The sequence below is a fragment of the Pleurodeles waltl genome, chromosome 3_2 (assembly GCF_031143425.1).
Source record: "Pleurodeles waltl isolate 20211129_DDA chromosome 3_2, aPleWal1.hap1.20221129, whole genome shotgun sequence".
NCBI lineage: Eukaryota > Metazoa > Chordata > Amphibia > Caudata > Salamandridae > Pleurodeles > Pleurodeles waltl.
The window spans coordinates 42,663,698-42,680,457 of NC_090441.1; the positions used below are offsets into that span (position 1 = coordinate 42,663,698).

Genomic DNA, 16,760 nt, shown 5'->3' on the forward strand with positions numbered 1-16,760 from the left:
TTACAAAAGAGGTCAAGGAGGCAGAACATGGTGTCACAATGTCTTTTAGGGATGTTTGACGTTGCTGAATGCACGCTATGCTAATAAGTAACTGGCAGGAGTAGCACGTTAACACTGCATCATGTTCTAATGTTCTGATATCATGTGTGTGTATATTAGCTGCTGACAGATACAAGACAAAATGGAAAACCCATAGTTCAGGGTTCTAATGAAATGATGATTCTCCTCTACAGCTACATATAAAAAGTAGCACCAGACTTTATACCAAACTGTGAAGGGGCTTACTGTGCCAATGGCACTGTGGTTGCGGCGTAAAAGGTAGCAGTAAAGTGTATGCTGCTTCTTCCAATTCAATTCAACTGTAATGCAGTCATACTCTCACACCACCTTTAATAACGTTTGTTCAGATCTCCGCTGTTTATTGGAACATTAATCCCCAGTTATGGTTATAGCTGGTGGCACATATATACATTGCTTCCAAATTGAAATTTGCATATGGGGGGTTAACGTAAAGAGAGCCAGAAACCACGCACCATGTCATGAAAAGAAACATTTCTGTTTATTTTGCATCAAAATATGATGCTCGCTTAATAACAAGACACATTATTTTCTGAATGATAGCTCCTCGTGATACACTGAAGTTTAGACACTTTGTCACACCCCTTAATATAACGTTCTTACAGACTAGCTCTCGTTCAAACATCTCAAAGGTCCTTAGCGACAAAAGCCACTTAGCACATCTAGTCTTCCCATTTCTCTTGGTGCTATGATACCACAAACTGCATATGGTCTCCATCTTCAGCTTGATTTCCTAATAAAACATCATGACAAAATGGTCATATGATGGTCATTGCTGAGAGTTTGTGCTTAGCTAAGTTCCTGTATTCCCAACTGAGAGTTGAGCTTTTTCTTCTGAAAAAATATCACATTAACAATTTATATAGGTAGGGAAACCTGGTAACATTAAGTGTCAGGGGAAAAAAATCACAAGATTTATGATTTCATAGCGTCTATGCAGGACCCCACTCCTCCCCCATCCTTGAGCCACAAAGTACAGCGTGGCTGTTGAGAGGCAGGTACTGTCAGCTGCAGGAACGTGTGCTAAAGGAAATGAGAGATGCCAACACATCCAAAACGAAAAGGTGAATGCATTAATATTTAAGCTGGACTTACCATATTAGCGCTCAAGAGAATATTGTGACCAGCTTGGAGGTTGATGTCAATTCACTGACCACAGACCTTAAAATTGCCTCAGCAAGAACCAAACACCAAGAAGGTTGCTCAGTGTTCTAGAGGATCCCAGAATACGTAAAACTGAGCTATCTGTGGGGACATTAATCCAGTTTAACCCTCCTGCTGAAGTGCTATCGCATTGGTTTCTTGCAATAATATTCTCTCCTAGATCTTACCTGATAACTATCATAGCAAGAACCCTCTTCTAAAAGGAAATGCACAAACCTGAGTGTCATGAGAAGCTCTTTGTGAATAGTGGAATGAGTTTTTATAAGACTTTACACTGGCAGGGCCAACGACTCGAAAACAACTTCATTCTATAAGGTTGCCCTGAGATTGGGGAAATGCCATTATGTCATGCTGCAACAAGCAAAATATAAAAAATATAATTGAAATTGAGGCAAACGTTTTGTAGTTTTAGAGGCTGCTTCAGTGTTCGTGGACTCAAGGAATAGTAGAAGCCCCAACCTCACATCAAGTAACAGATATGATTTTCAGCAATATTGTACTGGACCGTTGGAGTAGGTGCAATATCCATGCTACCAGTGACCCCTGCAAGGTGTGAACCAGTTGGAAACGTCCTGATTTTTACTGTAGGCCAGTTCATTTCTCAGCTTGGAACTACTTCAGTTTTTGGGGGCAATCTTAAAGAAACAGTCAAAATTAGAAAATGGAGTAATAAATGTTTACTTACCGCTTCAGCCTGCGTTTAGCTGTCCGTTCCTCTGCAATTATTTTGTTTTTCTCCAATTTTATTGCAAATTCTTCATTCATTTTTTGCTGTCAAAAAATATTTCTACATGTTAAATTTAGCCAAAATAAACTACGCTCACTGCTTTTTGTACTGCAGTGGTACCAACATACTTTTCCTTTTGGCAATGCAATATTGTGTTTCAAAATGTTTTCATTTTGATTTATGTTTAGAAGTTACGAACTCTTCACATTCTTTCTTTTCAAACTCAAACCTTCCATCCATTTAGGTTTAAATCTGTTTTATTGGTTTTAAGGGTGAAATAGAGCAATACAGAACAACTCGCCTACATCCAACGGCCGGCGAGGTACAATCAAAATGAAGGAAAGATAGAGGGGAGGGTGTAGATAGGAGAGAGGGGGATCACCCCGCGGAAGAGGCCTGGGTGGAAAACAGTCGACCTATCTATCTATGCTGACTGCCTTCAGTAAATGTGCGAGGGATGTGTATGAATTGTATGTGAAACATATGTGGGTCTCCTCTCCCTGAAGCTCTGGTGTTGTGATCTGCCAGTGTGAGGGGGAGGCTGCGCAAGTAAGCCGGGCATGTTAGTTTCTTGAATTCCCGGGGGAAGAAGAGCGGTAGACAGGGTCCCCAGGTCTTATTAAACTGGGATAGTCTTTGTTCGACTATGGCTGTCAGCTTTTCCATGCCTAGTAGTTCTCAAAGTTTGTGGAGCCAATCCAGCTGGGTGGATATTTTGGCAGAGCCTCAATGTGCCAGTAGGACCTGTTTTGTAGCACGTGGTTCTGAGGTGACGGCTCACCCCTTTGTAGATTTCAAGGGAAAGGTGAGGGCGTTTGGGAGACTCAGCAGTATTCAGACTTCTCAAACACAACATAGGCACTGTATATCTTAACAACCACATCGACTTCCACAAACCTACCAGACACTTTCAACTTCACTCGCACACATCCCCCACATACACAGAACCAGACCTGGCAGTCGTGCCTTTTCCTACCTCACTCTTAAAGCATTGAATGACCTAACCATGCACATCAGAGTGCCTGAATTCTACAAATATCTGAAGACAAGACTCTTCAACAAGTCCAGGCCTAGGGTTGGGCTAGACTGCTCCTACATCACCACCAGGAGACCGTGCACTCTACAAATACACTTAACATCACGTGTCTCTCTTCAATTACCCAACTGCCCCAAACAAAGCCCACTTGGCGCTGGAATTACTTCAGGTACTACAATCAATACAATGGTACATTTCTGGCAATATTTTAATTGCTTACTGTATGGAATCTTTATTTTTAATCATTGATCCTGTCTCACATCTAAAATTATGCATTGTGATGGAAGTAGAACCATAACCTGAGCAGTTTGGTTATTAAGAAGGGTATATTCTTTCTACATATGATCAACCTGCAGCATGTGTAATGAGGCTCTAAGGTCCCTTCTGAGCCTCACATATTTTGAAAGTTATGAGAAACAGCACAGACGCCATCTAGGCAAAACAGGATAGGAAACGTTTTAGCCATTTTCTGAGCTAAATCACTATAAGTTTGATCTAGTGGCTCTCACAAAATAGAACAGAATTGAGCAGAAAGGATGTGATTAGCTTTATGCTACCCCACTATAAGAAATTGTGGGAACAAAAAAGTACAGCATATCTTACTTCACTGGCAGTTTGGGTTACATAGCATATGTGCTCTCTCTCTTAGAAGGTACTCATTTAGAGGAAAGTGAAAATAATCATCTTAGTCTTTGAAATCACTCCCAACGTTTTGCTTACTCTCTAATTTAAACAATTTCTAAACATTTTAATACTCATTCAAATACAATGAGACAAGCAGCATGACAGCAAGTCTGGAAAGGTTTAAATTATTTTTACCTTCTGCTTTTAGAAATGAACAATAGGAGCTGAAACTCTACTTTTCTCCTTTAGGAACTTGTGTTGAACCAGGCAAGTCACCCGATTGCGTTTATTAGTCATACACATTCACAGAGAGAGCACACTTTCTTTAGCAAGAGTCCTATTTGAATAATTTGCTCTGATCAGCTTCTAAATATTTGTATGAGGCAGCATCAGTATCAAAATTGGAAAAGTTGTAAACGTCAAACTGGGGGCATATCATACACTGCCAGTGAGATGCTCACCTCAAACCTGCAACTCAATAATCATTCTAAAATGTGTTTTGTTATGGATGTTGCTTAGTATTTGTCGCCAACCTAAATAGTCCTCTCAGTACGCCTTTGTTATGAAGATTTGTGAGAAAATACTTTAATATGAGGTCTGCTTGCCCAGTCTTTAAAATGCAATACAGTTTTTAAAAAAAATCTGAGCCATCAACATTGTAGTAAAATGAACTGCATAGGTGTTCATACTGCATATACTGACCTGTTCAGCTGTGGCATCCATAAACTCTTGTCTCTGATATTCTCTCCTGCGGAGATGTCGATATACGTGAAACTCCCCACTGCCCGCACCAGCACTGGAACCTAGAAATAATTATAAGATTTGTTAAGAAGAAACAAATACTCTTAGATGCAAAGAAAAAAATAACACAAACTTCCCTGACAGTTACTGTGTTATTGTAGACCATCAAACTCATATTTCCCTGCTCTGTTAATCCGAATGAAGCAGCATTCTTCGTCCCTTGCCATTTACCCCCTCCTCAGTCCTTTCCAACTCCACAATGTGTGGTTGGTGGTTGATGACAATCACTTATCAGCCACTGCATATAAACAATCTGTACAGTAATATACTGTAAAGGGATTAGGGGCATCCTCTGCAGCACGTATATTGCACACTAAAATGATCACATCTCCCTTCAAAATCTCTTGGAAGTTCTTTCTTTTCTTAAGCTAGATAGTTAATTAACTTGACTTTCACATGAATTACCATGAGGAGCAGTCATAGAACTAACAAAGCTCTTAAAATGGTCTTGGGGTCACAGACTTTATTCTGCTTTAGTTCGTGGGGCAGTAGAGGTTCAGCCCTGGATGCTGTATATCTATTTCGCTGCAGACACTACTGGAGTGACCAGAAATAGATCCCCTCTGAGGAATTCCAAGGTCAGTATCATGGGCGTTGACCTAAACAATTTTACTGCCTTTCAACAGGTCATACTGAAAAAGAGTTAGAGAAGAGTTCATGGAAAGTTACAGAGGGACAGTATTGCCTGATGCTTTAGCCACAGTGCTTAAAAAAAGTACTGACAAAGCAAACAGGTCTTGCCTTTGTATTGCATTAGCCAATATTTTCCGTTTACTGAGCAACATCAGCAAAAAAGGAACCGAAAGGCTTGGTTGTTGATGCTAAAAACCAATGGCAAAAAATAAATAAAAATCAAACTGGCAGGCCCATGTAGAAGACCTACTGTGCGTTTATGCATCGACCCTCATGCACATGTATATTACTTAAATTTACCATTCCGAGATGACAGACACCCATCTTGGAGTGGTATATGAAAAAATACACCAGCAAAGTCAAGAAGGCTAGCTTTTGTACTGTGCATGAACAGACTAATAACACTACAAGTAGATCTGCACAAACACAGACTATATACACAGGCAACAGTCACAGTCACAAATGGTCCAGCGGGATATAGCCGATATGGATACACGCACCACACTGGAGGCACGTACACAGTGAAAAGAGAGAGAATTCTAATTTATTGATGCTTTGCCTAGATTCTCAAAATGCCTATGCTGAAAAGAGAACATTTCGCAATTCACAATGCTTTTAAGCCATAGGCCTGCCCTCTTTATCTAAGCAACAACTGAAGAACGAGAGGAAAGGTGTTCAGGGAGACACCAAAATAATAGCCCAGGATTACAAAGAAAACTTAAACACTCATCCCTGAAAAGATGTCCATCACAGAAACTCCCGACCAAGAGTGGGAAGGGGGAAAACTCTATTCGCTGATAGCACCCGGCTAAAGGATGTAGCGATGGAGATAAAAGAGTCGCAGTGCAATGCAGGATTGCTTTGTGACCGCAATCGCAAACCAATTGCAGTTTGCACCCTTTTGTAATGGGTGGTAACCCATTCGCAAAAGGGAAGGGGTCCCCATTGGACCCCTTCCAGGTTGAGAATGGCACTGCAAAAAAAAAAAAAAATCAGAGCAGGCAGTAGTCCTATGGACCACTGACTGCTCTGAAAAAATGAAACGAAAACGTTTCATTTTTCGTTTTTGTAATGCATCTCGTTTTCCTTTAAGGAAAACGGGCTGCATTACAAAAAAAAAACAAAAAAAACCTGCTTTATTAAAAAGCAGGGTTGGGGAAGAAATGAGGAAGCATCACACAGGAGAAAACAAGAAACACATGCACTCTCATTAAGTGTTTAAAAAAAAAAAGAAACACTGGCAGAGCTAATGGATCGGAGTTTAACGTTGCTACCCAAGCAGCATTAGCACATGTGGGTGGAAGCCAGCAGGAGAGGGCTTTAGTTGTTAAGTGGGCCCTAATGCAGCACAATGCAGGAATGGAGGCAGAAAGAGGCAAACAGTTGATCGTATTAGGTGAGAGATAAATACTCCACTAGGCTGGGCAAATACGTGATTGTCAATGTCCCAATTCAGCGGCTAAAAGAAGCTGTCTGAAGAAGGCCGATGGTTGAAAGGGGCAGGCCATAAGACTATGCAGATTGTGAGCAAAAGGTCTTTGACAGCTGCAATGCCAAACACAGACCTAAAAGGTATTTCCCTGAAAGTAAGCAGTGAAATAATACAACTCATCCAGTCTGAACACTGTGAGCCAAATAGTCTCAGTACAAACACAAGAACAGGGAGGAATCAAATCAAGACCAGAGATAAACAGCAAATTCATTCAGTCACGAGCAAGGGGCTGACTCAACTATATAGTTGGGCTGACTGAATGAATGTTTGGGCTAGAGGAGTGATGGCATTTAATATACCTTTCCTACAACAAGAAAGCCCGTATCATCCATTGGAAAGGGAAAGAATCCAGAGTTTTGACAGAAAAAGCTTTCCAAACTGTTATGGAATGGCATAGTGTCTTGTAGGTTTGTGGTCAGTGTCACTTTTAGAGGGAGTTTCAGCCAGCAAGAGCGTCTAGGCTTCTCCTCTCTAAGGAAATGCTCTTTTCTAGACTTTCTATGTGAAGAAGGTTCTCAACTTGGAACTGGAGCACTATGAGCATCTCAGTAAGACATATAAAAAATGCAATGGTGACTGCGCCTTTTTCTGACAAAACCTCAGCTGTCTCAAACCTGGGCCTTCCCACTGTGGGATGGTGACCTTCCCTAAGCCTTGTAACTGTAGAGTGTCTCTCTCTTGATGTCCTATCTCTCAGATGGTCCTCACCAAAGGCAGATGTCTCTAAGACGACCTTCACTTGAATGTTACTCGCTGGATGTTTTTTTTGTGGTGGCGCATTGATCCTTGAACTATGGTGTTGTCTTTTGAGCCTGCGTTGCTTTTTTAGGGAGTCAAAATCTATTTTCTTCAAGTTGTACGACAGGGTGAAGTAAGTTGTAGGGAATTAAAAACCATAATGAATTTCTGGTGTTTCTGCAGTGGTGCCTGTCTGAGGAGGGACTTTAAAATAGTTTTTTGCACACAGGAATTAGAACAAGCCTCTCTACTGGCAGCTCCTGAGCTCCATAGGTGTTCTTCCAGACGATTTAGCTAGACTCTGAAGCAGAGTGGTGCCTGATCTTTGAAGATGTGGAAGGTCAGGTCTTTCATACCAAGACAGTTCTCATTATCAAATCAGAGCAGACTGAACCTCTCAATACTGAGGCAGAGAAATTATACGATGCCGACCACAAGGGTTTGTGATCTGAGGCAAGATCATTCCCTGCCTCTCAGTATTGTGTATGACATGTCTTGAAAGATATCTCAAACATTCACTGAGAGTCTAGAAGGCAGTGAAACATGTTGTGGTCGTACTTCTTTGACATTTTCCCTCACTGTGATCACATCCGCTAACTGTGTCTGAAGACAAAGAGAATGATGTTTTAACAAAACAATATAGAAACCCGTAGCAGCTGTCCTTTGATATGTGGCAAATGCAAAAGAAAACCCCTAAGAAATTAGTTTTCAATCGGAAAGGGCAGCAGTACTTGGAATCCTAGGACAGTGAGCAGAAAAATCTAAATGGCTGATTACCTGCGGTGCAAGGTAAAAAGGCCACTGTGATTCTTCCTCAATGATAACACTTCTGACAATACCATAACCGACTATGCTAAAGCATTAAAAATTACAATTACATTTCCGCATTTTTTATTTATTTTTTAAATCGCGAAATGATGTGCTTATTGGGGCCCTTGATACAGGCTATTGCCCCAAAATGCAAGCATATATAATTACAATTCAATTTTATTTACAAAAATATTTTAGCAAAAATATGTGTTTATTGGGGCCCTTGATGATGACTATGCACCCAAAATGCAATGAGGCACGATGCATTTGTAACAATGATTTCACTTGTGTATGCTATGAAAACTAAACAGATGGTTAAATAAACATACATTGATAAAAAGATAAAGAAAACAAATTTAAACCTGTATTTCAAGATACAAAAGTTGGCCTAGATAGTCCAGTAGTATCTAACCAACCAGGGTGCTTGGTCAATTATTTCTATGGACCACTGCATCCCAAGGCGGAACCCGTCTTCTACCAGCACACGAAAGAAGAATTAACAATTGGACTACTCATTCCTCATAGCCACAGGGTGTGCATATTTCAAGGTAACGCCAATTGTTACAGTTTTTACAGCCTCAGATTCCATGCGATCTCATAAAGCCTTCTCCCAGAATATTCCTAAAATCCTGGCCCCACCTTCCCAGCTATCCGCTCATGCCTTACTGTCTCTGAGGGGAGCCTACTCGGTTGCATGCCAGTCTGCCTTACTGTATGTTATTGCGTTTCTGCAAACTGCCAACACCTCATGAATAACAGAGCTCTTTCTGTGGCACAGGCAGGTTTCACTTAGGTACAGTATAGGAGTACTAGCCCTCGTTTTGTTTTTTCTATGAAAATATCCCCTAGTAATGCTTTTTAAATCAGATGTAATTCATGAGCATGGAAGAAAACGTTGCCTCTGATAGCTAATTTTTGTGTGATTTTATTGTTGATATTGACATGTATTTTTAAAAATGCCTTCTGCGCTGCCACACATGCACATAAATATACTGTTTACGAAGGAAAAACTCAAGCGAGGAGGCTGACAAATCAAAACCTGCGTTCTAAGACAGTAGATTGTGCACGTGGATTACAATAAAAGCAATGTGTTAGACAGAAGTCACAAGTTTATGTACCCTACATGAGGAGCTAAAACAGATGTTTTCTATTTAGGGGGCTAAGCGAATGCCAGACTTTTGACAAAACAACCCCATGATGTATTTAAGAGTGGTGATGAAGTAAACATTATGGGAGTAATACTCATTATTAACTTACTAATACTCGTAGATCTAATGAGATCTTGTTTGCAAAGACAAGTGACATCTGGCCTCCCTGGCTATACACAGATGCCCCTGCATGACGCTCTAAGATTAAGGAAGAACCCAATCAGCATAATCCCCTTACAAATACTGCCTTACTACTACCAATAGAGGACCTGATCAACCCAATGGCACTAACAAATCGCCACCCATAACTCTGTCTTAAACAAATACATAACAAAATAAACTGTACAATTGAGATAGTACCCTCCTCCACATCTTACTGGTCAAACCTGATGGACCAGCTATTCAACAGACCAGATGACCCTTGTTAGAAATGGGGTCTCTAGCTGGCAGTCGGTTTGCACCCTGTCCAAGTAGGGACCCTCACTCTAGCCAGGATAAGGGAGATACCTGCTCAGATAAACCCTGCTCACCCCCTTGGTAGCTTGGCACGAGCAGTCAGGCTTATCTCAGAAGCAATGTGGAAAGCATTTGCACATAACACACTCTAACACAGTGAAAACACTGCAAAAGGACACCACCCTCCAGTTTTAGAAAAATAGCCAATATTTATCTATTTAAAACAAGACCAAATACGATAAAAATCCAACATACAGTAATAAAAATATGAATTCTGCAAGATTTACTCAGCAATACAGTCCCTTGAAGTCAATAGCTCCACCTGGGGCTATCACGGCATCATGATCAACAAAATCAACAGTTCAGGCCGGCCGCGGCGTTGCGGGCCAGCTACGATGTCGGAAAGACCTGCAAACAGTACTTTGGATTTGTAGGGCGTTGTGATCCTCGCAGTGAGCTATGGAGAGAGGCGTCGCTGACGTCGCAGAGTCGGTTCCAGAGTCGGTGCAGGAGTCATCAGGCCCTTGGAGTCACACGCGTTGCAGATCGAACTCTGGGCTGATGAAGTCAGGAGCGCTGGCGTGGATGGCCCCGGGCTGGTATGCGAAGCGGGACGATGTGATTTGCGGTGCCCAAAGGTCACGGTGCAGGCTGCGGCTCGGTACGGCATCCAGCGGCATCGGTGAGACCAGGGCTACAGTGTGAAGCGGGCGGTGCAACGTGCGGTGTCCACAGGTCACAGTGCAGGCAGCGTTGTCCTCGTTGCGGAACAGCTGTTGTCAGTAGGCCCAAGCCAGCGGTGCGGGATGGGACGGTGCTTCGTGACCCTCACGAGCGGTGTCCACCGGCCACGGTGCAGGCAGGGATGCTTGGTGACGACACTAGAGTCAATGGTGCTGGTGTTGGTGGACCGGAGCTGCGTTGCGGGACGGGACTTCGTGCTCCTCACAAGCAGTGTCCACAGGCCACGGTGCAGGCAGAGGCACCAGTGTCAGCAGGAGCGACGTAGTCGGGAAGGCCCAGGCTGTGGTGTTAGTAGGCAATGTCAGAGGGCGGGGCTCACAGGCCGTGGTGCGAGCAGCGGCTCAGTGCAGTCGTCCAATGACAGCGGTAAGACCAGGGTCACAGTGCGAAGCGGGGCAAGCGACTCCGTGCGGCGTTGGCAGGTCACGGTGAAGGCCAACGTGTCATTGCCGGCTGCGCGGTGGTTTCTCCTCTTCAGCAGCACAAAACACACAGTTCCCAGTGCTGCAGGTCGAGGAAACTGAAGTCTTTGGTGGCCCTGAGACTTCCAACAGGAGGCTAGCTTTACTCCAAGCCCTTGGAGAACTTTCTCAAGCAGAACACACAACAAAGTTCAGCCTTTGCACTCCTTTAAGGCAGAAGCAGCAACTGCAGGCCAGTCCAGCAAAGCAACACAGCAAAGGGACAGTACTCCTCCTCCAGCTCTTCTCCTTGGCAGAGGTTCCTCTTGATTCCGGAAAGATTCTAACAGTCTGGGGTTTTGAGTCTTCTTATGCCCTGTTCTGCCTTTGAAGTTGGCAAACTTCAAAGCAAAGTCTCAAGTGTTTGCAAGATCCTTCCTTGGCCAGGCCAGGCCAGGCCCCAGACGTACACCAGGGGGCCGAAGACTGCATTGTGTGAGGGCAGGCACAGTCCTTTCAGGTGTGAACGACCACTCCTCCCTTCCCTGTAGCTCAGATGGCTCATCAGGATATGGAGGCTACACCCGCCCCTTTTGTGTCACTGTCTAGAGAGGTGCAAAACAGCCCAACTGTCAAACTTACCCAGACAGACAATCCACAAACAGGCAGAGTCACAGAATGGTTTAAGCAAGAAAATGCCTACTTTGGCAGCGGTCCGCCCACCGCATGTGTGGCTGTCTAAACACCACCAAATTCGTAATGAGGGCTTGTGTCTTCTTTTACCAGCACACTAAATGAGAATTAATAATTGGACTAGTCATTCCTCATAACCACATGGTGCACATATTTCAAGATAACACAGACTGTCACAGTGTGTACATACTCAGATTGCATGCTATAGCAAAAAGCCTTCTCCTACTATATTCCTAAAATCCTGCATGAAAAAATTACCCTGACCTAAACCTATTGATTGCTCTCTCTTCTTTCAACTTCAGTTGAATGGCCTCCATCTTCCCCCTCATCCTTTGCATGCCTTACTGTCTAAGAGGGTAGCCCACTCTGTTGCATTCCAGTCTGCCTTACTGTACGTTATTTTGTTTCTACAAACTGCCCTCATCTTATGAATAACATGCTCTTCTTTGCACCCATATCCCCCTGAAATCTAGCCTATCTACTCACCAACCATTTGTATAAATTCACACTAATGATCACACCTATCACCCATTTACTAATTCTACCACAAAGAAACCTGAGAGAAATGCAGGGAACAGTTTCTATTCCCAACAACCAGTCAACACTAGATTAACTACAACTTTGCGTTCTTGAGTAGTGTGTTACCCACCATAAAGCACTTCAATGTCTTATCAGTTGTGGTAATGATGATAAAAACGCAATTGCAATAGGATTATAGGTGCAAGTGGGTAACTGTTTCAAAAACAGTATTAAAGAAGTTGTTATTGTTCACTTACCCATGACATCTCTCACAAACTCTGGAGGAGCTCTCGGAGCCCATTCTTTGTGTCTCTCAGCTATCTGAACACTCTTATCCTAGACAAAAGTAATCAAAATAAATATTCAATGCAAACATCCAAACAATTTGGTTTGCCACTATTCACTCACCATCAAATACACCTTCTCTGGAGCAAATCATTCTAAAAGCAGCAAAGTTGTGTATTAAGAAGACCATGTCTTCTTCGCTCTATCAGCATGTTGCAGAGGGTTTACTCACATCTGTTTATCTGAGCATTAATTCAACTTTACTTATAGTACTGTCTCCCTCAACTCCATTGAAATAATAATTTGTTCTGCACACTGGAAAAGCCTAGTTCACTCTTAAGTGAAAGGTAAGTAATACTAAACTCAAATTGCTCAAGAATAAAAATGCATTGCAATACATTTTTCTAAAAACAAATCTCTTTTGTAATATATTCAAAAACGTATTAACATGTGAGATAAAGGAAAATGTCAAACAATACTTCATATAATCGCCCTTAGTAATTCACTGTATATCATTTCAGTATTTATATGGTGGATATATTGCAGAAGTACAAGGTGGAAACAACAGATCTGGCACATACAAAAAGTTTTTCTCAGATAGGTTTTAAGATTAACAGCAATATGTGTCTTTGGGCAGTGATTTCCAGTTAGATCCCCCTTGAACTGTAATTTTTTGCCCATGGATGAAGAACATCTTATTGGGAGGAGCATTAAGTAGGTTAATAGGGTGTGATCATAAAGCTCTCTGAGCATGTGGACGAAGGCTGAGAAATATAGTCTGGCAAGCATCTGGGGTATTATTGTGTAGAGCAGTAGGGATCAGGGAATCAGAAAAAAAAAAAAACTTTGAATTACATGCACTCTTTAACTGACACGCAGTGGAGGGCCCTTAACACTGGCCTTCAAGAAATTCAATTAAAAATTAGTTTGTTAGACAAATAACTGTCCATAAACAATAATACTGAAACTCATTAATACGTCATCTTTTTTAAATTGTTTTTAATGCAATCCCAATTTCTGTAAAGTCTCCATAAAATCACTACCCTCCTTGTCCCAGTTAATGTCATACTAATTTAACCATGGAAGTAAGACTCAAAGTGTAGCTTAACGTTATTTGGAATCACTCTGTTTACAAAAAAAAAGATACAATCTATCAGAACCAAAGTTTACGCAGATACAATCATTAGGGAAACTTGCTACAAGACAATACCAAAGGTGATGTCCTGTGGATGGGAGGCTTCACCAGTGAGTGGAGTACTGGCGCTGATAGACATGATGGAGCCCCGTAAATTTTAGTAATGTTTCTTAGTGACCCATGCGTAAGCAAAAGGTGACGATTTATGTCTCATGTTTGACAGCCTAACACAGAATACTGCAATGACACGCATTTTAAATGTGCTTATATTTTCATTTGTTGGTGGTCACAATTTTGCCTTCCTTATTAAACAATGTTATTGAAATAAAAACGATTTTAAGATATAATTCAGACTCTAGACTAATTGTTAGTATCGAAACGAATTTCATTTTCTGATGTTTAATGTGCGATTTATGAGTTTCAAGTTATGTGCAAAAATGAAACAATTGCACTTCTCCGCCGCATATAATAAAATGTACTGACAAAGTTAATCTAAAGTAAAATGTATTGCTCATATTAATGTACTATTATAGCAGTTCCCAACCTGAGGTCTGCTGTCCCCCAGGGGTCTGTGACACATTTCCAGGGGGTCCACAGGCCTGGGCTGGCAGGAAGGCCCTTGTCCAACTGGGGCCTCTATCAGAAAAGTGTGTGTTTTTATATTTATTACTTCCTTTGTGCAGCAGTTTTAAAAGCACTGCAAAGCCATGTTTGGGCAAAAATAAAAGTGTAACGATAACTCTGGTGATTAATGCACCTGCTGTAGAGATGGGAGTTTTGTCTAGTGGCACTTTTGACTCATCTAAGGTAGCGCAGATGGTTAATATGCGTGCTGCTAAGAATGTGTATCATGCTAACAACAGTATCTTATGGGCATATCATAGTGGGTTATTGCTTTTGTTACAGAGATTCTTTTGTTACTGAGAAATTCCTAAGTTACACTCTTAACCTAGCACAGTGAGCTATGAACAGCCATCACAGAGCTGCATACAAACTGCATGGCACAAATTAAAAAGTTGTGTTTTTTCCTGTGTCTTTCATTTTCCTTCTGCTGCTAAAAAAAAAGGTTTGCTTGCATAGAAATACATTCTTATTATTAAGGTCAATGCTAACCACTATATTATGTTTTGAATCCTGAGTTTTTCCTTCTCCAGACCAAGCACTCTCGGAAAATGCCTACCAGTGTGGATGACATGTGAATCCTACACCTTATAGTCCCTGTGAAGTACTCTGACACCCTACACTTGTATGAGAGGTGCTATAAAACAAATGAATTCCATGTGACAAAGAAGTTAAGGAGAAGAGAGAGCGGCTTGCCCTAGATGTAAAGTGCCATTGGTACACTTTTACCATATGGTCTGGGAGTGCCCTTAAGTACAAAAAGAGTGGAACGGGGTGGTAAAAGAAATCACGGACTTGACGGGACTCGAATTAGCAGCAGATCCCAAGTCCTGCCTACTGGGGCTGAGGACAAGAGTAAAAAAACACAGACACCTACATAAATTTGCGGATCTAGCCTATGTGATGTACAAAAGATTGATAGCTATGCACTGGAAAGCGCCCAATGCACCTGATCTGAAAACCTGGCATACCCTCACACTGCGCTGGGCCCGCACAGAATATCATGAACTAAAGAAACTAGCACGAGATGGTCAACAACACACAGGTTGCGAAGCCTGGGAAACATTGGTAGCCAGACTAGAGGCCAAAAATGACGAGAAGCCGCCATGAATTAGGGAATATAGTAATTACAATGTACTCAGACGATACCCGCCTACACATAATACAATCATGTAACAGTCTGATGCGCAACAAACTGACATGTAGTAAATATCCTCACCCCCCTACACCTGATTGTTCGCCTACCAGCTCACGTGAGCAAGACAAAATGCAGTGCACTTTCTCAATGCACTCCCACCACACCTCATTATTAAACTCAAAAAAGGGCGCTCCTAGTCACTATAAAAGCTGGGCTCAGCAGGGAATAGACCAATCCAGTAATCACATGAGGAGCTCCTCAACGTCAAAAATATAAGTTTTTGTAGCCAGTTACCACAGCAGGAAATTATATTGATTGTTATAATCGGATCTAACTTGTGTGCATTTTGGGTTGTTTAGTTGTTTGAATGTAAACTTAATCAGATAAACTTAATCCTGATTATAATTATAAAAGTATGCTATATGGATCTGTAATGGAAAATCAATAAAAAATATTTAAAAAAAAAAAAAAAAAAAAAAAAGAGAAGAGAGAGGCCCTTATGGTTTTACTTCCTTTCCCACCCACATATCTATGTGAAAACGTTTTCTCAGCTCTTATATGCCTGAAAACTAAAAACAGAAATCGCTTGGGAAATGTAGAATCTGACCTGAGGATTCAACTTTCCTAAATAAAGCCAAACATTAAAAAGTTAGTCGCCGAGATGCAGCGCCAACCTTCCCATTAAATGTTTTTGATTTTTGCATATTTTAATATAATCATAACTTTAGTAACTCAAGTATTTTCTTTGGTGTGTACTTGTTTGTGTATTTTTTGCGAATTAAATTAATGTTTGAAATTTAAATTGTACGAATTGTTTGGGGGTCCCTGGCTTACAGTAATAATTCAGTGGGGTTCCTCAAGAGTCAAAAGGTTGGGAACCACTGCACTATTAATTTTAATGAGCTATAAGTTTATATTTTACATGTTTATTAAACTGCTATGATTAAAAGTACTGAAATTGATTTCTAATGTTAGCTTAAATGAGACCTGCAGAACTCATATTTCGCAGTCATATGAAAGTGATGAATTATTATTCTTTTTAACATGAGTTTTTCTTTAGGTTTCATTTTCATGAGAAGCTTTGAAAGTAGCAATAGGCTCATTGTTCTACTGCACAGAGAATTTTAGTTTAGTGACCTTGGAGAGAAACATCCAGGCCTGTGGACTTCACATGAAATAAATGGTTGCTACCAATGTATGGATTCACAGGGAACTGAGATGATCCCATAGTAAAACCTGGGAACCAAACAAACTGTTGCAAAGGGATACAAATGTTTCAACCCATTGGATTCACACAGAAAGAGGAGATGTTCCCATGACAGACTTGAGAGAATACCGAACTGTTGCAAAGTAAAGTTGTTTGTATGAGGCCCTTTCACGTGACAGGATGCCATTTAACCGACAAATCATTTTGATTTGTGTGTTTTATATTAGGGATGGACTTTGAAAGTTTAGAGCAGATCTTCAGACCCCTTGATCCTGATCAGATATATATATATATATATATATATATATAT

The 16,760-nt window shown here is 41.3% G+C and overlaps 1 protein-coding gene across 1 annotated transcript in view; it reads right to left on the minus strand.

Annotated features, from left to right (window-relative positions):
* PRKRIP1 (PRKR interacting protein 1) overlaps nt 1-16,760 on the minus strand; it is a 78,359-nt gene that overhangs the window by 40,320 nt on the left and 21,279 nt on the right. The window contains exons 3-5 of the mRNA XM_069226704.1: nt 12,322-12,400; nt 4,332-4,432; nt 1,928-2,013 (exon numbers count right to left, since the gene is read on the minus strand). Coding sequence (XP_069082805.1) covers nt 1,928-2,013; nt 4,332-4,432; nt 12,322-12,400 — 266 coding nt within the window. The remainder of the gene's footprint in view (nt 1-1,927; nt 2,014-4,331; nt 4,433-12,321; nt 12,401-16,760) is intronic.